We start from the raw sequence: 24,288 nt of genomic DNA on the forward strand, positions 1-24,288 counted from the left end.
GAGAGGGTATAAAACAAATACAATGGTGTTAGCACAATGTATATACTGTCTTACCACTCTGAGCTTCTTGGTGCTCAAACCATGGTGTTAACAGTCAGTATGTATTCAAGGACAAGAATGTTCTAGCTTCTTTTCATACACTTTGTTGCAACTTCACAAGGATAGTAAGTGTATAATTTCCGTCTAATAAATGAGGAATGTGACCTTCAAGATCACACAGAGAAAGTAGGCAAGTGAGATTAACTTACATTCAGGTCTGTTTTACTCCAAGTCTGAATTTTTTATGCCCTCCATAAAAGGAATCATGTAAATTCATCTGGAGAACTATTCTCCAGGCATTAAAAGAGAATTGCAGGAATATTACAATTCAAAATTGCAAGGTGTCATTGAGAAATACCTTTGATCAGAAACCTTTCTTTCACAAAGCTATTTCACTTTCTGATTTACTGAGGGTAAATGAAAGCATGCAGTTCTCTTTCAGAGTTTGTTGATTCTCCAGTTGGTTCTAAATAGAACCACTCTAGTGGAGCTGGTTTAGCTACTTTATCAATATACTGATAAGCAATGGATGCCATATTTAATGTCTGTAATCAATATAAAAACATATGAGTTATTTCTTTTAAAAATGCATATTTATTTTGATTTAACAAATATTATTTAGTACATACCTATTTTTGGTCTGTACTGTTTGATTGTATACCATGAATTATTTTTTCTATATATATATATCCTAAAATGGGGAATTGAGTTGGTAGATAAGATAAAGAAAATTTTCTACTCTGTGTTATGCTTTTCGTTAGAGTTCACACTGCACAAAGTCACTTAAAAAGGAGGTGAGTTTACTTCAAAAAAAAAAAACCCACATCAGATACCTTTGATAGTAAATTAACAAAAACCCATGTGTCAATTCCAAAATATTGAATAGTTTTGACTCCTTACATCCACAGTAGAAAAATTATGGTTGCTAAAATCAGTTGTTTTGAATCAACTAAAGCTTTTTAATTTCATGATACTCTGATGTAAAGCAGGACACTTTCTTAAAAGAAAGAAATGAAATATTGGATTACTGTTAAGTCACATTAATAGAAAATCATAAGATTAAATTGCTAAGTAAATGTATGGATAATTTCTAACTATAAATATATCCTTCTCTGTTGAGAACATCTACATTAACAGTGCTTAATGTATTGTTTAATAGACATGGCATAAGCTAATATTTTCAGTTTAGTGTTTTTGTTTTGGTTACCTTCCAGAAGATCATCTTCATCTATTCCTTTGACAATCTTTGATTTGTAGTCTCGGAAAAACATGTATTTTAGTAGTCTTCTAAGTTTTTTCTATAAAAAAAAATGAAATAAGTAAATAATAAAATTTATAACTATATTCAGCTTACTCATTAAAACCACAAAGATAACCAAATTTAACAAATTTATGCCCCACATTCATTGGGGAAAATATAGCAATCCTTAATATAACAGTCATCAAATTACACATAAAAGCTCAAACAAGTATTTTTAAAAGCACTTTTCATTTGCAGATGCTCCAGAATCACAATAGTTGTTTTTGTAATTTACTTTTTAAAACATATAAATTCTTTCCAAATATTTGAAAAATACCATGCTCCTCTCATCAAGCTGACTACACTGATATTATGGAATTTTGCATACATTCAAGACAAACCTTTATTTTAAAAAAGCTTATATACATCTAGACAATGAGTTTGTAACAAATGCTTTAAAAAGCCAAATAGTTTTCTTTTTATTGTTTTCTATTCTCTGAAAGTCTTTAAATTTAGATAGGAAAGTTGTTTTATGCATTATATTTCTGGAAAACATGCCATAATTTTAGCAACTTATTTTTTCTGAAACTCAGAGCTAATGAATAATAGTTGGATATAATGATAGCCTTCTTAAGATTTATATATAAGACCACAAAAACTGCTTAACTTTAAAAGCAAATGATGATACTTTGTAGCTTTTTGCATGTTTGTACTTAGGGATATCATTGGTTCCTGATCTTCAGATAATTCCCTCTAGCCACTCCAACACACCAGAAAGCAAAAAGGGTATCTTATAATGTATAAGAATAACCTCCAGAATAACCTCTCGGCTCTGTTTGAAATCTCTCAGCCATTGACACTTTATTTTGTCTTATTTCTTTCTTCCCCTTTTTGGCCAAGAAGGCCCTTTCACTCCCAAGATGCCAGGCCCTGGCTCATCCCAGGAGTTCTGTCCCACATTGCCAGGGAAATTTACCCCCTGGGAGTCATGTCCTACGTAGCGGGGGAGGGCAGTGAATGCACCTTCCAAGTTGGCTTGAAACAGAGGCCATATCTGAGTACCAAGTGGTTCTCTGGGGATGACTCATAGGCACAATTTTAAGTAGGCTCAGCCTATCCTTTGTAGGAATAAATTTTGCCTTTTGACTTGGTTTGTCTCCACTGCTTGGGAGAATATCAGAAATTCTCCAAATGGAGAAGTTGAATATTTCCTCCTTTCTCCCAAGTCCCCAAGAGGGACTTTGTAAATATTTCTTTATTCACTGCCCTAATTACTCTGAGTTATATCGGGGAAACACACTAACTTATACAAATAAAAAAAAATCTCATACCCTATTCAAGATTCTATGTAATTATGGTATGGTCAGTTTAATTGAATACAAGTTAAATTAGGTAACGCACTACAGAAAATAAAATTGTTGCATCAAATAATCATCCTTCCCTTTGGTATCACATAGAAGTTGAAGTTTTGAAACATGGATGATATCATCCTTTATCTTGTATTCCTACCCACCCCAGTCCTATCCAGATCAGTTTCCTTCATATCTCCAGTTGAAATTTGATCCCTTTTTCAACTTTTTAAACAGTTTTGGTATGGGTACTGCTAACTGTCATAGCTTTCAGGGTGCTAACTCTGAGTCTCACGTGTCACTTAAATACCCAAAGTTTCTGGGCACGACAAGGTTATAAACAAACAGCTCAGCATCTCAAAATTTAGAAATAACAGTTACAACTCCTGAATATATGTGACTGCTGTAAGAGTTATAATATAGAACCCTTTACAAGAGGTTCCAATCCAGTAACCCATGCTCTCAACTTCAGTTCACCAAGTTTTCATACTTGTATGAGTATGCTTCATACTTGGTGAGTATACTTGGTGAGTAAGACATGACAATATTTGCCCTTTTGTTTCTGACATTTCATTTAACACACAGTTCTTAAGGTTCATTCAACTAATTGTATGCCTCACAACTTCATTCCTTCCTGTGGCAGCTCAGTTGTCCATTGCATGTATACATTATAATTTCCCCTCCTATTCCTTAGTCTTTATACTCCTTAGGCCACCTATATCCATTGTGAATCATGAAGACTGCCACTGTAAACACCACTGTACAAATGTCCATTCCTGTGCCTGCACTCAGTTCTTCCAGGGGTATACTGAGCAACGGGGTTGCAGGATCATACGGCATCTCACCCTGAGCCTACAGTGGAACCACCACACTGCCCTCCAAGGGGCTGCACCTCTCAGTTTTCCTACCGACAGTGAATAGGCACATTTCTTTTTTGCATTTTTTTTAGCACTTGTTTCTCTCTGCTATTTTTAAACAGTCTTATTCACACATCATACAATCCAAACTAAGTATACAGACATGCATTTGCCACCATAATCTATATGAAGACATTTCCTTTTCTTCCACAAAGTATCCCTATCTATCCTCCACGCCACACCCTCTTGCCCAAAATGATTTTAAACTTTCCCTCAAAGAAAAAAGTGTCAGCATGGACTATTTTATATACTTACCTTATAAAGAAGTTTACTTGTGACAGTAAAAATGAAAAATTGGCTGAAGATATTTTATAAAGTACTAATATTAACTCCATTGTTATCCAGCCATCTCTATAACGAATCTTTGTTTGAGATCCTCATTTATGCCATCAGTACAAGGAGGCTCCTTCCTCATAGCACCAATATTGTACAGTATTTGATACCTATTTTGCCTTATCCCTCCCAATATAGAGAAGTCACTAAATCTTACAAATTCTTAATCTTTGCTCTCAGAATTCTTCATTCCTATTCATATCCAGAGCCAACATCCTAATCATATCTTGATTACTGACCCAGTATCCTGGTTAGCTTCTATGCATTTGGTCCATTCTACTTATGACTGCTATACTATCTAAGCTTCACTCTACACAAAAACCTCTACTTCAAAAGTCCTACAACTTAATTACACAAATTTGAACTACTACATTTTAAAATGGTTCTTCAACTAAATAATACAGATCTCCTAAACTAGATCATTTGCTTCTTGATAGTGAAAACATTTCTTTTTCTCTTCCTTTATATTTTTCATACCATCTAACAGTGGTTGGATATTTATAAAATGGAAAGGCAGACTGGTCAAGGTGCAGTTTGTAGGACTTTGAGTCTCATATCTCATTACATAAGGAACAGAACATACTTGATCTGTAAGTCCAGGTATAGTCAACATTTAGTCAATCATAATGAAAGGTAATCTAGTAACTGTATGTTAGAAAGGATGTTGACAAGGTCGTCCAAAAGGGCAGATGGGATTCTTTTGTTTTAAAACAAAACAAAACAAAACAGAGTCATAAGCACACAAAATATCATGGAAGAGAAATGAGAAAGTGCAATTAAAAGGCAAGTGAAAAAACAAGGGAGAAATGCAAGTGGAACAGTAGGAGGTAAGCACTGCTTACTTACTTGGAATGGCATCTACCATAGTACACTATGGTTATGAAGTTATAATTTTTTACATGTAAGTGATTTGGAGTTGAAACTTTTATCAAAAACATGCAACATATAGAATATTTTAAATTAGCAGCTCATAGAAGATAGTTATAACACAATTAGGTGGGTTTAAGATTTTAATACCAGAGTTCAAAGAATAAGAAAAGTAGATATTTATATTTAAAATAAATAGAAATGGTGGCACATATTTATGTTAGAAGGATATTCCTATTAATGGATGTGCTTTTACCCATAAGCTGATATTATAGAATATATTTTGTATTTCAACATAAAAATTGTTCTATGGAAGCCTGTAATGCTGAAATATTAGCGCATAAAATTACAGGAAAATAAATAGACTACTCAGTTACATACCATCTATCAGAACACACCACACAGTCAATATTTAGTGAACATTACACAGCAAAGAAAATTATGTAGTTAGATGGCTAAATAGACATCTAAGGATAAATGAGTGTGATGGCTAATTTATACGCCATCTTGGCTAGTTTACAGTGTCCTGTTGTCTAGTCAAGTACTAGTGTGTTTATTTCTGTGAGAGTATTTCATAGATGGAATTTATATCTATGATCAGCTGATAGCATCTACAATCAACAGAAAGAAATGCCCTTAGCCATGTGGAGAGCCAGAACTGAGGAATTCGGAGGTCAGAAGAATTTCAGCATTGGCTTTTGCTGGAATTGCCAGGGAGCCAGCTTGCCCTGTGGCATTGGACCAAGGTCTTCAACACAGGCCTTTACTAAAGTTTCCAGCTTGTGGCATGCCTATGGAATTCAGAGTTGCCACTCTGACATAGTCATGTGAGCTAATTCCTTATAATAAATCTCTTTATATCTACATCATCCATATCCGTATCTAGTCTATAGCTAATCTATCCATAGATATACCTCGTGTTGGCTCTCTTTCTTTAGAAAACACTGAGGATTAGTTATCCTAAACAGCGAGGATTAGTTATTACAGTTTTTATATGTGCCCATTTCCATATAAAAATAAATATCAGTTCTCTTACAGTAAAAACATTTCATTGTGCAAAAGATGATGACTACAGCACCATTTAATAGCTATGATTCAGATTTAAAAGCTATATACCAAAGATACACAGTTTTCTTATATAAGTGCAATTAAACACAAAGTATGGCATTTTAATGCAAGGAAATTGTTTTATATTACCTTATCTTTACGAATCAAAAACAGAAGATCTTCAGCAGAGATTACTCTTGCTCCACGTAACTGAGAAACTTCAGCAGCCTGTTGTAACTAACAAAAAAGGAAATTTAAAAAGTTAAATACTCTACAGTTATGATGTCTCAAGAGACATAAAGATACTAAGAATGAAAAACCGTTGGGAATAATCCAGCAATCTCATTACTACTTTTAAAAGCAAAATGTTTTATGTTTTAGGATATAAAAAATGCAATTAAATTATGAGCCCACCTGTAACTGATACAATAAACAGAAATCCTTGATTTCTTTCATGCAAAATAAAAATCATGCAATGCTTCCAGAAATGAATAAATGCAACTGAAAATAATTTTATGAAATTTTATCCTTCAAACCCATGTGAGCAATGGTTTCACTCAGTATCACTGGTTGAATAAGTATATTATTAATCTGCGCTCCCATGCTGGTATGATTTGAAATAAGCCCATTCAGAACTTTAAAAGATCAACAAAAACAGTAGCTGTTTCTAATATCCAAAGGAAAAAAATACTTTCAGTTTTGGCAAGTCTTCAGTTGGTAAAGGATTCAGTCCATAAATCATAATACTGGACTGCATTAATTTCTTTCCACACTAATCACATGCACACAAAAACTTAACTGTATCTGGAATGTACAACACAAAACATACTGCATGAAAAGTTAGATTCCCCTTGAAATGTTCAACTGGGCTCTTATATCTACAAAGTCAAGAGTTTTCAGGAATTCAGAAGTCCTAGAAACACAATCTTACTTGAAAATGACTCGGAAAATAAAAGAATGTGAAAAATGATAGTTCTATTTTTTGGCACAGGCAAAATCAGTTTCTTATTCTGATTAGTTGGAAGGAACATAAAATACATCCATCTGAAAAACATAAAGATGCTAGAGAAAATACACAAAAATGTATCCCTAACTTCTTCCAAATTTGATCAAACTAGGCTGATTGCAACAAACCAACTCTATCCAACCTGAAATACTGTAAAAATATTTACATATAAAAGCTGTTCCTGAATGCATCCTTCTTTGAGAGGATTAAATCTAAGACACATTCCTGAGAACTAATCTTTAAAAGTGACACATTGTTATCTTAACAATTATATGAAATCAAATAGTATATTTGTGCTAAAGAAATTCTTGAATGTTTAAGCTATTTTGCTAAGCTTCAAACCTTCTCTAAATATACAGACTACAGAATAGACTATAAACTCCCTATGTGTCAGCCTTCCCAATGAATTTCCTGGATACCCACGGTTGGCATATAAACATAATTCTATCTAAATATAGAAATTTAAATTTAACTGTGAACCATTTAAAAGAAATCTTGGGGTGAGTGGGGGTTGGGGATGGTTACAAGATGATGTATCTATTCAGAAAGGAATTTAAAATGTTCAGCAGGCATGAACATATTTTCCAAAAACTGGAATAGTGTCAGAAAATTATGGTATTGATGATTTTTCAAATAAAATAAATTTCAATCACAGTCTAAAATACATGAAATCAGGGTGGAAAATAATATAGACTACACATCAATTTTTGTGGACACATATAGAGACATAACTCGGAGGCAGCATTGTCAAGTAACTTTTATTTGCTTAAATGAAAAATGGTGGTGATTTGAAAAGTGTAATGCACGCTACAAATACAGATAATTTTACTCATCTTAAGACAGGATTAGAAAAGCTGCGAATACATTTTCTCCATTAAAAAAATTGATGCTGTATTTTACGCATGACTGTTCTGTAAATCTCCAATTTCTCTAACAAAGAAAAAACTGATTGATGAAAAAAAAAGATAGGATCAGGATAAACATGAATCCCTAAAGAGTTTTGCCAATTAATCAATGTTTTATTCACAGTAAATATAAATAATCTGTATCTATAACACTCTCCACAATGACAGTTTATAAACACATTAACCAGGAAATGAAAGAAAATGGAATATAAAGACATAGAAGAATTAGACATTTTAATAATTTTTTTTCAGAATCACTACAAAAATATTATAAAGATCTGGAATTTATGTCATGGTTATATCATCATATTTAGCAGGAAAACTTTACCTTTGATTTTTCATTCACCTGATTTTCTAATTTATCTCACCTAAACTAGTACCCTCACTAGCAATGTTAGCACTGCCTAGTATGCCTTGGACTTCCATGCAGTGAGTTCTCTGGGATTTAAAGTATCATTGTTACCTCACTATGGCCTGTCCAGTTCTGATGTAGCCAATGCTCCAAAATGATCTCTAAAATGAAAGCAATCTTAATAGCTAATTAAAGTAATTCATACTAGGGTATGCATTACTCATTAGCTTACTTCTAATTTTTGCCTACTTCTACCAGAAAGAATGAAGGAACTCCTCTTTAACCACACAAGTTTAAAAAACAGATTAGCAGTTTGGCAGTCTAGTTCCACAAGGGTATGAGCTCAGTATTAGTAGATTTCATGTAAAAACAATACTAGAATCAGGAAACAAATATCACAAAATATTTCTAAGACCTTTAGTGTTCAAAAAAAGTTGGTACTGTATTCTAAGAAATTCTTTAATTTCTTAACTCTCTGAAAATAAATGGAAGTTCTAATTCATTATTCATTAAAATAAGTTAAATATTCCTTGCAGTGATTAAAATAACATGAAATAGTGGTACACTTTATATTACAAAGAAAGTAGTATACATTTAATTGTATTGTAAAAAATACAAGAAATGATGAAGGAATACTTTAAGTCTCATCAATAGTTTCATGGATATAGAAAGTTAATTTTCCTAACTATATGTTAAAGGTATGGTAACAACAATTTGTAGTTTTTTTTGTAACTTGGTAAAACATTTTGCTGAAAGTCACTGTTATTATTCTACCACAACAGCAACTCAGTTATAGCTTCAGGTTATTAATATTATTTCTATTATTCAACACAAACTAAATATATTATACTTGCATCAAATGCTTACAAGTGAAAAATTTTCTTAACATATTAAAATTCATCCTGCTTTTGCATTTTAAGCATTTTATGATATTTTGAGACTGAACATTAAAATATACACCTTAAACATTACATATCATCTCAATTGCCTCATCTTTGATTCCACAAACGATTCTCTACCTGATTTCTCATTGCTATTAATGACACTAACACGCAAACCTACTTTTCTTTCTTTGCTCTATTATATTTTTACCAACATCTATGGATTTTTTTTGCTTGTTTTAACACACTCAGGGCCTTGAATTTGCTTTCTACTTCTATAATATTCATTCTAATCCAAGGTTTTTGCTTATTGGTTACTAAATTTCAATGTTTGCAAATTGTGATCCTTCCTATATTTAACTGCTCAAATGATGTAACTCAAATATAATTTCCACAATTCTTATTCCAAGATCTATAATAGTTCCCTATTATTGAACTTGAATCTGTTCTTCAAAGTCCAGCTAACTTATTTTTCCCTATACCTTTCTTACTACATTTTTGCTTTTTTCTGCAAAAGCTCTAATAATTTAGGTTTTATCTTTAAAACCTTTGTATATTACTCTAAAAAATGAGAATTCTTGATTCCTCATGGTTTGCAGCACTTTCTACTTTAAAATATAGGCTTCAAAATCATTTTCTTGGGCGGTGCAATGGTGGCTCAGTGGCAGAATTCTTGCCTGCCATGCCAGAGACTCGGGTTCAATTCCCAGAGCCTGCCCATGCCACAAAAAAAAAAAAATCATTTCCTTAAGGAAAATTTTTCTATGATTATCTCCACATAACAGTGTTTATCACCTGACTTAGCTATGGAACTTAAATGTTCAATTTATAATATTTTAACTGCAGTTGTCAACAAGTTCCTTCTTTATCTGCATTAACCAGTGTCGTAACACCCCTGGCTTTCCAATATCCTTTCAAATAATACGTCTAGGTCCAGGACCTCTGAATTCAAATGGGCAGCTTATAAAATAAAAGAAACAGACAGGTTTCTGTGGAAGGGCTAGGACTCACATTATTATTTAGCTTTGTACATGGCTGCAAATTCATGATGTCCACGACCTCTGCAACTCCAGACCTGCCAGTCTATACTTAGATGATCTGTCTGATACTTCCTAGCTGATGCTATAGTATACTTAACTCCAATCTGGAGTAAATGCCTACCTATACTTTCTAGTGCTGATTACACTGAGATGTGACTCTTTGTCTGATTCAGATCTGCCTGGTTGAACTTCTAGTCCTAGTTTTATCTGCCACCCCTGTCTAGCTGATACTTAAGTCTCAATGTAAGGAGATCATATCTGTGTGCTGCTTTAGCACTTGTTTTCCTCATCTAGAACTGTGCTGTCCAATGGCAGCTATTATCTATAGATGGCTATTTAATATTAAAATTAATTAAATTAAATTAAAATGTCAATTCCTTAGTTATAATAACCAGATTTTAAGTGTTAGCATAGCCACATCTGGATAGTGGCTATTGTATTGAATAGGGCATACATTAAAAAAAAAATTTTTCACCACTGCAGAAAGCTCTACTGAACAGTGTTGATCTAAAGCAGGGGTCAGCAATATTTTTCTGTAAAGGTCTAGGTATTAATATTTTAGACATTTCAGTCCATATGTTCTCTGTTGCAAATATTCATTTTTATTGTTGTAGCACAAAAGAAGCCATAGATAATACAAAAACAAATGGGCATGGCTATGTTCCATTTAAATTGTATTTAGAAAAGCAGTTAGCAGGCAAGATTTAGTCTGCAATTCATAGTTTACTGATCCTTGATGTAAAAAACAGGCAACTTGGGGGGGCCGCGGTGGCTCAGCGGGCAAAGTGCTTGCCTGCCATGCCGGAGGACCTCGGTTCGATTCCCGGCCCCAGCCCATGTAAAAAACAAACAAACAAACAAAAATACAATAAAACAAGAAAATGTTTAAAGATGTTTCCCTTTCTTCCTCCCTTCCTTCCTTCCATCCTTCCTTCCTTCTCTCTGTCTTTCCTTCCCTTCCTCCCTCTCTCTTTAAAAAAAAAACAAAAAAAAAAAAACAGGCAACTTAAAGCAGAAATAATCAATTTCCCTTGGGTTGCAAACAGTATTATTATCTAGTAGTACCATAATCTGCAAAGAATAGAAAAAATGCTGTTAAAAATGTGAGTTCAAAATAGAATATTTTAAAGCAAAATATATAAACTGAATTAATTATTTATCTTCAGTTATTTTAAACATCAATAATTCAACAAGAACCAACCACATAATTATTAAAGATTATGGCTGGAACGATAAAAAGCAAATGATTTCAAGAGTTAGTTCAAATCCCATCATATGTACTGTCTATTTTTTGATGCAACGGAGAATAAAGTTAGCATGTAAGCCTAGATCTTAGGTGGCCCAATCAAGATTGCTGTAGTTGCCTACAGGATTTGACTGAAAGCATTACTGGCTATAGGTTAGTGGACTTTGAGACCCTGGTATGGAAAATTCTCAAATATAGCTCCAGACAGTGCCTATAAGCCAATAAGAATTGTGTGTGAATGAGGGAACTCATTTAGACATTAATAACCTCTTTTCATAAATACCTATATATTCTATTTTTTTATAACAACTTTTGATATTTTATAGATATACACATAAATTTCCAATAACTGCTTATGGAGAACTTTCAAAATAAGTACATTTTATAATTCTGGCACAGAGAGCTCCATTATATCTATTGATTTCATATATATTTTTTTATACCAGAAAGGACCACTGACTTTGTCTGCTTCAATTAATTTATATCATATAGAGGTACCTGAAAATTAGGGATAGGAAAATGGATTGCCAACATTTAACAAACATTTATTGACCATCTTTATGCATCCAGTCCTATACTATGCTTTGGGGAGACTGCAGTGAACAAAAAGGTTCCTGACATCATGAAGACTGCCTTGTAACATACTGGACCATACAATGGCAAATTAATTTCTGTTATAAGGCAAAAGGTTTGCAGCATGACAAGGTTCTAGCTTTGTTCTTTTCCAGTGGATTTTTTTTTCCTAGAACAATATAAAGCTCTGTTTTCTAATTGGATATTTCCCAGTTTATAGTTTATACTTTACAGTTTTTTTCCTTTTTTTTTAATTTTATTTTTTTATTAATTAAAAAAAATAACTAACACAACATTTAGAAATCATTCCATTCTACATATGCAATCAGTAATTCTTAACATCATCACATAGGTGTATGGTCATTTCTCAGTACATATACATCGATTTAGAGAAAGAAATAGCAAGACAACAGAAAAAGAAATAAAGTGATAACACAGAGAGAAAACAAAAATAAAACTAAAAAGTACAAAAATATATAAGAGAAGAAAAAAAAAAAACAAAAAAAACTATAGCTCAGATGCAGCTTCATTCAGCGTTCCAACATAATTACATTACAATTAGGCAGTATTGTGCTGACCATTTTTTTTTTTTTTTTAGAAATCATACCATTCTACATATGCAATCAGTAATTCTTAACATCATCACATAGATGCATGATCATCGTTTCTTAGTACATTTGCATCGGTTTAGAAGAACTAGCAATATAACCGAATAAGATATAGAATGTTAATATAGAGAAAAAAATAAAAGTAATAATAATAAGAACAAAACAAAACAAAACAAAACAAAAACCTATAGCTCGGAGGCAGCTTCATTCAGTATTTTAACATGATTACTTTACAATTAGGCATTATTGTGCTGTCCATTTTTGAGTTTTTGTATCTAGTCCTATTGCACAGTCTGTATTCCATCAGCTCCAATTACCCATTATCTTACCCTAGTTCTAACTCCTGCTGAACTCTGTTACCAATGACATATTCCAAGTTTATTCTCGAGTGTCAATTCACATCATTGGGACCATACAGTACTTGTCTTTTAGTTTTTGGCTAGACTCACTCAGCATAATGTTCTCTAGGTCCATCCATGTTATTACATGCTTCATAAGTTTATCCTGCCTTAAAGTTGCATAATAGTCCATCGTATGTATATACCACAGTTTGTTTAGCCACTCGTCTGTTGATGGACATTTTGGCTGTTTCCATCTCTTTGCAATTGTAAATAACGCTGCTATAAACATTGGTGTGCAAATGTCCGTTTGAGTTTTTGCCCTTAATTCCTTTGAGTAGATTCCCAGCAATGGTATTGCTGGGTCGTATGGCAATTCTATATTCAGCTTTTTGAGGAACCGCCAAATTGCATTCCACAGTGGTTGCACCATTTGATATTCCCACCAACAGTGGATAAGTGTGCCTCTTTCACCGCATCCTCTCCAGCACTTGTCATTTTCTGTTTTGTTGATAATGGCCATTCTGGTGGGTGTGAGATGATATCTCATTGTGGTTTTGATTTGCATTTCTCTAATGGCCAGGGACATTGAGCATCTCTTCATGTGTCTTTTGGCCATTTGTATTTCCTCCTCTGAGAGGTGTCTATTCAAGTCTTTTTCCCATTTTGTAATTGGGTTGGCTATCTTTTTGTTGTTGAGTTGAACAATCTCATTATAAATTCTGGATATTAGACCTTTATCTGATATGTCGTTTCCAAATATTGATTCCCATTGTGTAGGCTGTCTTTCTACTTTCTTGATGAAGTTCTTTGATGCACAAAAGTGTTTAATTTTGAGGAGTTCCCATTTATTTATTTCCTTCTTCAGTGCTCTTGCTTTAGGTGTAAGGTCCATAAAACCACCTCCAATTGTAAGATTCATAAGATATCTCCCTACATTTTCCTCTAACTGTTCTATGGTCTTAGACCTAATATTTAGATCTTTGATCCATTTTGAATTAACTTTTGTGTAGGGTGTGAGATATGGGTCTTCTTTCATTCTTTTGCATATGGATATCCAGTTCTCTAGGCACCATTTATTGAAGAGACTGTTCTGTCCCAGGTGAGTTGGCTTGACTGCCTTATCAAAGATCAAATGTCCATAGATGAGAGGGTCTATATCTGAGCACTCTATTCGATTCCATTGGTTGATATATCTATCTTTATGCCAATACCATGCTGTTTTGACCACTGTGGCTTCATAATATGCCTTACAGTCACGCAGTGCAAGACCTCCAGCTTCGTTTTTTTTCCTCAAGATGTTTTTAGCAATTCGGGGCACCCTGCCCTTCCAGATAAATTTGCTTATTGGTTTTTCTATTTCCGAAAAATAAGTTGTTGGGATTTTGATTGGTATTGCATTGAATCTGTAAATCAATTTAGGTAGGATTGACATCTTAACTATATTTAGTCTTCCAATCCATGAACACGGTATGCCCTTCCATCTGTTTAGGTCTTCTGTGATTTCTTTTAGCAGTTTTTTGTAGTTTTCTTTATATAGGTTTTTTGTCTCTTTAGTTAAATTTATTCCTAGGTATTTTATTCTTTTAGTTGCAATTGTAAATGGGATTCGTTTCTTGATTTCCCCCTCCGCTTGTTCATTGCTAGTGTATAGAAATGCTACAGATTTTTGAATGTTGATCTTGTAACCTGCTACTTTGCTGTACTCATTTATTAGCTCTAGTAGTTTTGTTGTGGATTTTTCTGGGTTTTCGACGTATAGTATCATATCGTCTGCAAACAGTGATAGTTTTACTTCTTCCTTTCCAATTTTGATGCCTTGTATTTCTTTTTCTTGTCTAATTGCTCTGGCTAGAACCTCCAACACAATGTTGAATAATAGTGGTGATAGTGGACATCGTTGTCTTGTTCCTGATCTTAGGGGGAAAGTTTTCAATTTTTCCCCATTAAGGATGATATTAGCTGTGGGTTTTTCATATATTCCCTCTATCATTTTAAGGAAGTTCCCTTGTATTCCTATCCTTTGAAGTGTTTTCAACAGGAAAGGATGTTGAATCTTGTCAAATGCCTTCTCTGCATCAATTGAGATGATCATGTGCTTTTTCTGCTTTGATTTGTTGATATGGTGTATTACATTAATTGATTTTCTTATGTTGAACCATCCTTGCATACCTGGGATGAATCCTACTTGGTCATGATGAATAATTCTTTTAATGTGTTGTTGGATATGATCTGCTAGAATTTTATTGAGGATTTTTGCATCTATATTCATTAGAGAGATCGGCCTGTAGTTTTCTTTTCTTGTAATATCTTTGCCTGGTTTTGGTATGAGGGTAATGTTGGCTTCATAGAATGAATTAGGTAGTTTTCCCTCCGCTTCGATTTTTTTGAAGAGTTTGAGGAGAGTTGGTACTAATTCTTTCTGGAATGTCTGATAGAATTCACATGTGAAGCCGTCTGGTCCTGGACTTTTCTTTTTAGGAAGCTTTTGAATGACTGATTCAATTTCTTTACTTGTGATTGGTTTGTTGAGGTCATCTATGTCTTCTTGAGTCAAAGTTGGTTGTTCATGTCTTTCCAGGAACCCGTCCATTTCCTCTAAATTGTTGTATTTATTAGCGTAAAGTTGTTCATAGTATCCTGTTATTACCTCCTTTATTTCTGTGAGGTCAGTAGTTATGTCTCCTCTTCCATTTCTGATCTTATTTATTTGCATCCTCTCTCTTCTTCTTTTTGTCAATCTTGCTAAGGGCCCATCAATCTTATTGATTTTCTCATAGAACCAACTTCTGGCCTTACTGATTTTCTCTATTGTTTTCATGTTTTCAATTTCATTTATTTCTGCTCTAATCTTTGTTATTTCTTTCCTTTTGCTTGCTTTGGGGTTAGCTTGCTGTTCTTTCTCCAGTTCTTCCAAATGGATAGTTAATTCCTGAATTTTTGCCTTTTCTTCTTCTCTGATATAGGCATTTAGAGCAATAAATTTCCCTCTTAGCACTGCCTTTGCTGCGTCCCATAAGTTTTGATATGTTGTGTTTTCATTTTCATTCGCCTCGAGGTATTTGCTAATTTCTCTAGCAATTTCTTCTTTGACCCACTCGTTGTTTAGGAGTGTGTTGTTGAGCCTCCACGTATTTGTGAATTTTCTGGCACTCTGCCTATTATTGATTTCCAGCATCATTCCTTTATGGTCCGAGAAAGTGTTGTGTATGATTTCAATCTTTTTAAATTTGTTGAGACTTGCTTTGTGACCCAGCATATGGTCTATCTTTGAGAATGATCCATGAGTACTTGAGAAAAAGGTGTATCCTGCTGTTGTGGGATGTAATGTCCTATAAATGTCTATTAAGTCTAGTTCATTTATAGTAATATTCAGATTCTCTATTTCTTTGTTGATCCTCTGTCTAGATGTTCTGTCCATTGATGAGAGTGGTGAATTGAAGTCTCCAACTATTATGGTATATGAGTCTATTTCCCTTTTCAGTGTTTGCAGTGTATTCCTCACGTATTTTGGGGCATTCTGATTTGGTGCATAAATATTATGATTGTTATGTCTTCTTGTTTAATTGTTCCTTTTATTAGTATATAGTGTCCTTCTTTGTCTCTTTTAACTGTTTTACATTTGAAGTCTAATTTGTTGGATATTAGTATAGCCACTCCTGCTCTTTTCTGGTTGTTATTTGCATGAAATGTCTTTTCCCAACCTTTCACTTTCAACCTATGTTTATCTTTGGGTCTAAGGTGTGTTTCCTGTAGACAGCATATAGAAGGATCCTGTTTTTTAATCCATTCTGCCAGTCTATGTCTTTTGATTGGGGAATTCAGTCCATTGACATTTAGTGTTATAACTGTTTGGATAATATTTTCCTCTAACATTTTGCCTTTTGTATTATATATATCATATCTGATTTTCCTTCTTTCTACACTCTTCTCCATACCTCTCTCTTCTGCCTTTTTGTATCTGACTCTAGTGCTCCCTTTAGTATTTCTTGCAGAGCTGGTCTCTTGGTCACAAATTCTCTCAGTGACTTTTTGTCTGAGAATGTTTTAATTTCTCCCTCATTTTTGAAGGATAATTTTGCTGGATATAGGAGTCTTGGTTGGCAGTTTTTCTCTTTTAGTATTTTAAATATATCATCCCACTGTCTTCTAGCTTCCATGGTTTCTGCTGAGAAATCTACACATAGTCCTATTGGGTTTCCTTTGTATGTGATGGATTGTTTTTCTCTTGCTGCTTTCAAGATCCTCTCTTTCTCTTTGACCTCTGACATTCTAACTAGTAAGTGTCTTGGAGAACACCTATTTGGGTCTCATCTCTTTAGGGTGCTCTGCACTTCTTGGATCTGTAATTTTAGGTCTTTCATAAGAGTTGGGAAATTTTCAGTGATAATTTCTTCCATCAGTTTTTCTCCTCCTTTTCCCTTCTCTTCTCCTTCTGGAACACCCAAAACACGTATATTTGTGCGGTTCATATTGTCCTTGAGTTCCCTGATACCCTGTTCAAATTTTTCCATTCTTTTCTCGATAGTTTCTGTTTCTTTTTGGGATTCAGATGTTCCATCCTCCAAATCACTAATTCTATCTTCTGTCTCTTTAAATCTATCATTGTAGGTATCCATTGTTTTTTCCATCTTTGCTACTTTATCCTTCACTTCCATAAGTTCTGCGATTTGTTTTTTCAGTTTTTCTATTTCTTCTTTATGTTCAGCTCATGTCCTCTTCATGTCCTCCCTCAATTTATCGATTTCATTTTTGAAGAGGTTTTCCATTTCTGTTCATATATTCAGCATAGTTGTCTCAGCTCTTGTATCTCATTTGAGCTATTGGTTTGTTCCTTTGACTGGGCCATATTCTCAATCTTTTGAGCGTGGACGGTTATCTTCTGCTGCTGGTGTCTGGGCATTTATTCAGATTTCTCTGGGTGTCGGACCCAGCAAGGTTGTAAGATTTTTCTGTGAAATCTCTGGGATCTGTTTTTCTTATCTTGCCCAGTAGGTGGCGCACGTGGCACACGTTTGTCTCAAGTGTTTGGAATGGGTCTCCCCCAGTCACTGATCTCCGCGGCCTGGGGATTTCGGATCCAATTATCTCCGTTGGTTCAGGGGCCGTGTGTAGTGGGGGCGTCAGCTGCCGCGGCTTGAGGGGACCCTGTGGCTGGTCGCGGGCCGCAGCGGGCCTGAGGGATTCCCCACCGGACCAGGAAGCCTTCCGCGGGGGGGGGCCACCGCGGCTTGGATAGCCCTCCGATCCGAGACTCGTATCTGCGGACTTGAAGCCGAGACTCGAATCGCCCGCAAAAGAGGGGTGCTGGCCACCTCGGCTTGGGAAACTTGCCTCTCCGAGACTCTCAGCCGGCCCGGGAAGGAGGGAGGGAGTAGCTCGGACCGCCGCAGCTGCCGCTGATCGGGAAATCGCGCCGCTCGGGGGTCTCACCGCAGCCGAGTCTCGCAGTCAGACTAGCCAGCCCAGACTTTGGATAGCCCTCTGATCCGAGATTCGTAGCCGCGGACTCAAAACCGAGACTCGAAGCCGCCCGCAAAAGAGGGGCGCTGCTTGCCTCGGCTTGGGAAACTTGCTTCTCCGATACTCTCAGCCGGCCCGGGAAGGAGGGAGGGAGTAGCTCGGACCGCTGCAGCTGCGGCTGCTCGGGAAATCGCGCGCCGCTCGGGGGTCTCACCACAGCCGAGTCTCGCAGTCAGACTAGCCAGCCCAGACTTTGGATAGCCCTCTGATCCGAGGCTCGTAGCCGCGGACTCGAAGCCGAGACTCGAAGCCGCTCGCAAAAGTGTGGCGCCGGCCGCCTTGGCTGGGAAGCTTGCCTCTCCGAGACTCTCAGCTGGCCCGGGAAGGAGGGAGGGATTAGCTCGGACCGCCGCAGTTGCGGCTGCTCGGGAAATCACGCGCCGCTCGGGGATCTCACCGCAGCCGAGTTTCGCAGTCAGACTAGCCAGTCCAGACTGGGTTACGCTGTGTGTCCATTCCCTGGTGTAGCCCCGGGAGCTGTTCTGTACTGTTTCTGTTCACCTATTAGTTGATTTGGAGTCGGAGGAACTAAGACGCATGTACCTTACTAAGCCGCCATCTTGGATCTCCCCCTTTTTTTTTTTACATGGGCAGGCACCGGGAAAAGAACCTGGGTCCTCGGGCACGGCAGGCTAACATTCTTACCTGCTGAGCCACCGTGGCCCGCCCATACTTTACAGTTTTAGGAGTTATTTGGATTTAAAAAATTAAGATCAATTGAGAAAGAATATTAAGTAGGGCCTTTAAAGTTGATTCCTAAAGGCTTAATAGTACAAAATGCTAGTCATGATTATATTTTAAAAATAATGAAATATCTGGATATTTCCTTTTTTATGTAACATGGGTATAATTTCATTATTGGAAATGTTAGAAAATGGTCTGTTTAAATAATGAAATCAAGGATCCTAAATGCCTTCAAAACCACAATCTCCAGACATCTGACATATAAATAAAGGTACATCCTTAATATGTCCAGGCCTGTCTCGTATGTATAAAGAAAGGACAAAGAGAAATGCATTTAAACTACAGGGAAGTGAGACTATTTTCCCCCCTAACTCACTAGGAATGAAATGCTAGGAATCCAAGACATCTTCATCCTCAGAGAACCTAGAATGATTATCTATCTCACATCAATGGCACTAATTTGAGAATTTTGTTAAGTCAAGGAGCCTAGATCACATGCTATACGGTCCTTGTAGTTCTATGACACTCATGGCAGGGACGTTTAACACTCAGAACAGTCAAGCTAAGCTGCAAAAATCTACAAAATCTATAACTTCATGTGCTTGTTATAAAGATCTGAGCAAAACAGCTCCAGGAATAAAATCGGGTTTGTGGAGAATAAGTATTCTAATTTAACCCTTATTCCTTTGCTTTTTATTTCTCCTGCAATGGGGCAGGACCCATACAAATTCAGCAAAAACATTTCTCTGAAGTTCCAAATGAACTGTTAGAGAGGATGTGGAGAAACAGGAACATCCATTCATTGTTGGGAGGAATGTAAAATGGTGCAGCTACTCTAGCAGATAGTTCCTCATAAAGTTAAGTATAGAATTACCATATGACTGCATTTTTAAAATAGTAGCCATTCTAGTAGTTGGAATGGCAACTTCCCTCCCTCCCTCTCTCTTTCTCTCTCTCTTCCCTCTTTCATTTTTTGAGGAAAAGAGCCATGATTATGCTAAATGTGAAAATCACATCCACTAAACTGATATTTGTTCCAGGAAGAATGGTACATCTTATTACTATTATAGTCATTTCACAAGGAATCTTAAAACTTATTATAAAAGCCATAACAATCAAACAGCATGGTACTGGCACAAGGACAGACATATAGACCAATGGATACAGGAGGGAGGGACGGAGGGAGGGAGAAAGGCCTGAGACTGAGGGCCAGGAAATGCTTGAGCATGGGGAGGGGTGGGGGGGGTGGGGTACAGATGCACAGGGCCAATCTGGGAGATGGTGGTGGAGGGCAGAGGGAATAAGGGAGACTGGGAGTGGGGGTGGATTTCACTGTGCATGGGGATTCTGGAATATGGGGTTCTGTGGGTGAAAGTCTGTGGCCAATAAAAGTGGAAGGAGGGGAACCTCTGCAATGGATGTATGTCACTGTGCCTATAGGTCATGGTGCATGTAGCATTCTCTGGGGGGAAAAGGGTGTGAGTCCTCCAACATCAGTCTCCTTTTTCAAGATGGCTTTGGCTGTTTGGGGCCTCATATCCTTCTCTATATATTTGGTGATTGACTTTTCCATGTCTGCAAAGAAGGGTGTTAGAATTTTGATTGGGATTGCACTAAATGTATACATTACTATGGGTAGAATTGACATTTTAACAATATTTAGTCTTCCAACCTATGAACATGGAAATCCTTCTATTATTTAGGTCTTTAAAAATTTCTTTTGGGGTGGGCCACGGTGGCTCAGCAGGCAAGAATGCTTGCCTGCCATGCCAGAGGACCCAGATTCGATTCCTAGTGCGAGCCCATGTTAAATAAAAAAAAATTCCTTTGGCAAAGCTTTTTATAAAAGTCCTTTACATTCTTCATTAGATTTATTTCTAGATATATGATTGTCAGTTGTATTTTGATTCTCAAACTTTTATGTAGTTCATTTTTTTAATCCCTCTCAGAAGCTTAAATATTTTTCTCTTTATACCTGTAATTCTGAAATTTCATTACGGAGTACCTTGGTGAGGGGCTTCTTTGTCTTTCATATATTTTGTTGGACACTTGTAGGGAAAATTTCTTAGATTATTTTGACAATTTCTTTCCATTTGTTTTCAAGGTTCTTTCTGAAATGTTTAAGAATTGAATGTTGGTTGCTCTTATGCCTGTGGTCTCTAAAACCAGAGTTCCATTTTTGTTTTTTTTAGTTTTATTCACATACCATACAATCCATTCAAAAAGTTTTATTAAACCTTTCCAGAGAATAAACCCTCAAAATTGTGCCAGAATGGCAAAGAAGTAATTTGCTGCCTTATATGGTTTGGATAGGGCATAGAAGACAAAATTGCTCCTTCACTTTCTACCAATCCTCCTGTTTTTAGCCTCCCACCCCCAAGACATGTTTCCTCAGAGGTACCTACAATCCTAAGCTTCTCCAGGGTCCAATATTTCATTTTTCTCAGATCTGCTAAACCTTTAGCATTCATGTGTCCACTTTTTTTTTTCCTATGGGCAGGCACCAGGAATCGAACCTGGGACTCCAGCATGGCAGGCGAGAATTCTGCCACTGAGCCACCGTCGCACCACCCATGTGTCTGCTTTTAAGCGTTCATAATTTTTTGACTGCCTTCATCTGCTATTCAATTCCTTCTAATTTTCCTTGTCTTTGTAGGTATATACCATTTAAAATTATTTTGATGTTATTTATTTTGATGCCATTTATCATTTTGAGAAGGCTATAATAAGTCCATGTACCATCCATAGTTAACTAGAAGTTGACTCCTTTTTTATGCTAGCATTTATTGAATGTACTACATCTATGCTTTATACCATTTAATTTACTCCTTATAATAAATATATGAGATTAGTCCAGGCACATAGAACTGGCACTGAATAATAAATGTCTAATGTCAAGCCAAGATTAGTTTTTCATTCAGAAGAGAGCAAGGTAGGAGTACTGAGTCATGATATGACATAGAATAATTTATCCACAAAAATATTTATCTGCTTTTGATAACTTTTGTTGCTGTGGGTGCCAAAAAAATTGGTTTGGATCACATCTGACATTCAAGCCATGCAGACACAGCCTAACAGCTGAGTGTTTGAAAGGTAACTGATTTGTAACTATATACAATTAACATTTTGAATACTATAAATGTAATATATGTGGCTTAGTATTTTCCATATGATTTCCTTATTCTTTGTTGATGACTGTTCTACTGTCTTAGACATCGGAAACAAACAAGTATATAAATTGATAAAAGATGTTCCTAACTTCTTAAAAGTTTTATTAACTTCTTTTTTTAAGAATAGTAAATCAAATACAGTTAAATCAGTTCTTAAAAAATATGATAAGTCTATAATTATTAGTATCTCATGGTTCAAAGAATTCATTTTTATTTATATATGTTTTTAAAAGATTACAAGACCACAATCAATGCAAGCCTACAAAGCTCACAAAAAGTTCTATAAACACTGACTATGTATTTATTGTATGAGGACAAAATCCTTGATATGGAACTAATTTTTCAGTTATTTTTATTTAGATGTTAAATTAGGATAACAACAAACAATACTCATCTGAATGCTTTCTTTTAATCTATTTTGCATATAAGCTATTCATAAGCAAATTTTAAGTCTAAATACATCCAAGTTTTGAAGTAAACAAAGGGGTATTTGGAAAGTTTTTGAAAGTTATAATTGAAGTAATAAACTAAAAGGGAATTAACTAAAGTAAAATACAATTAAAATAACGGAAAGAAGGGCACTTATGTTAAATCGGTAACATAATGCATAGCTATCTTTTGGTTACTCAATGACTGAAAAATGATATATTTAAAAAGTTGAAGAATGTACTTCTTTTGCATTTCTTAAAATTTTAGAAGCATAAAAATTCTTGGTGGCCTATAAAATGTGTGCTTTCTTTGTTTACAGTTAATCATGCTTCCTTTTTTTTGCTTATTTCTTGGTACTTCCCCTCCCCTTTTCTCTCCCTTCACACTTCCAAAAAAGGCATTCATGTAAAGAGCTGTAGTCAATACTTTTTTCCTCAAAGGACAAAAAACTGACAGATAAAAGGCTGAATTACTTTTTTGCAGGACTCCGCCTAATTTTTCACTTGTTACCCTGATTACATGGCCCCTTAGAATATTTAGGAATAAATACAGGTCTTGCACTAAATCTTCATGGTTAGATCAGGGTATTAAAAGTACTGAACTACACCAGACCACACACAGACCAATGTAATGATTAGAAAAGTTACCAAATGGAAAGAATAAAGAATACAATCTTATAAAGTGAAGAAAATTGATACCTAATTTTATCTCTATTATTATCACCCTCTTTAGGCAAAAACAACTCTATACTTTTCTCTTTTTTGATGAAAAATATACAGAGAAGGAGTAAACTTCAGAATTTTAGAATTGCAACTTCTGATGCTGCATCTTAGATCAGCTTCTGTTCCTTACACAAGGAAAGTAAGGGGTCTGTTATGAAACTCAGCCAAGGTGTGGTTTCTGCTGTCCATACTGTGTACTCCTAAGAATGCTCCATAGCATTTAGATTATTTCCATTTTAAGGTCTGACTCAGCAGATTATCTCTATTCTATTGCACAATACAAAATGATTCCAGAAATAGTTTAATCAGGAATATTTAAAAACCATTATTTTAAGAAAAGTTCCCCAAACCACTTAACTTATTTTCTCACAAATATTTTAAAAATGCCTATGACTTGATGTTTGACTGAGATGATACCATGCAGTTAACACTGTGTCTAGCATGTAATGAGCTCTAAATACATATTATCTATAATTATTTAAAATGAGAAATTAAAAGCTTGCGGTCATCTTAAGAAACTTTATAACTTTTAGTATACAAGGATTAAAGGCTATTACTGGACTACAGTTTAGCCTTAATGTCTTATTTTACCATAAACAAATTTAGGAAGTAAACAATTTGTGTAGTTAAATGTTAATATTTGTATGATTATTTTTATCCTTAACTACATATTTTAGAATGTGTGGGTATCACTAGAATCACTTTCTTAACTAAACTTAAATAGTTTAAAATAAAGGAAACAAATTCTGTGGGCTTCTTTTGAAGCTCTCGAACTAATTGCTCCTGTAATAATTTTCACATAGAATCATCTCAACATGAAATATAAAGTACACCTTCATGAGTACACATTTTGTTTTGTTTTTGTTTTTAACAGTTTTGTTCACACACCATACAATCCATCCTAAGTGTACAATCAACGGCTCTTAGTATAATCACATAGTTATGCATTCACGACCACAATCAATAAGAGAACATTTTTATTTCTTCTGGGAAAAAAATCCCATACCTCTTACTCCTCC

At 35.3% G+C, this 24,288-nt stretch overlaps 1 protein-coding gene across 7 annotated transcripts in view; it reads right to left on the reverse strand.

Moving 5' to 3' along the window:
• The window catches only part of SUPT3H (SPT3 homolog, SAGA and STAGA complex component), a 654,143-nt gene that overhangs the window by 171,272 nt on the left and 458,583 nt on the right, over positions 1–24,288 (reverse strand). For all 7 annotated transcript variants that reach the window (XM_077161959.1, XM_077161961.1, XM_077161962.1 and 4 more), the window contains 2 exons: positions 5,943–6,029; positions 1,247–1,337 (listed from right to left, as the gene is read on the reverse strand). In XM_077161959.1, coding sequence (XP_077018074.1) covers positions 1,247–1,337; positions 5,943–6,029 — 178 coding nt within the window. The remainder of the gene's footprint in view (positions 1–1,246; positions 1,338–5,942; positions 6,030–24,288) is intronic.

The sequence above is a fragment of the Tamandua tetradactyla genome, chromosome 5, assembly GCF_023851605.1.
Source record: "Tamandua tetradactyla isolate mTamTet1 chromosome 5, mTamTet1.pri, whole genome shotgun sequence".
Taxonomy (NCBI): domain Eukaryota; kingdom Metazoa; phylum Chordata; class Mammalia; order Pilosa; family Myrmecophagidae; genus Tamandua; species Tamandua tetradactyla.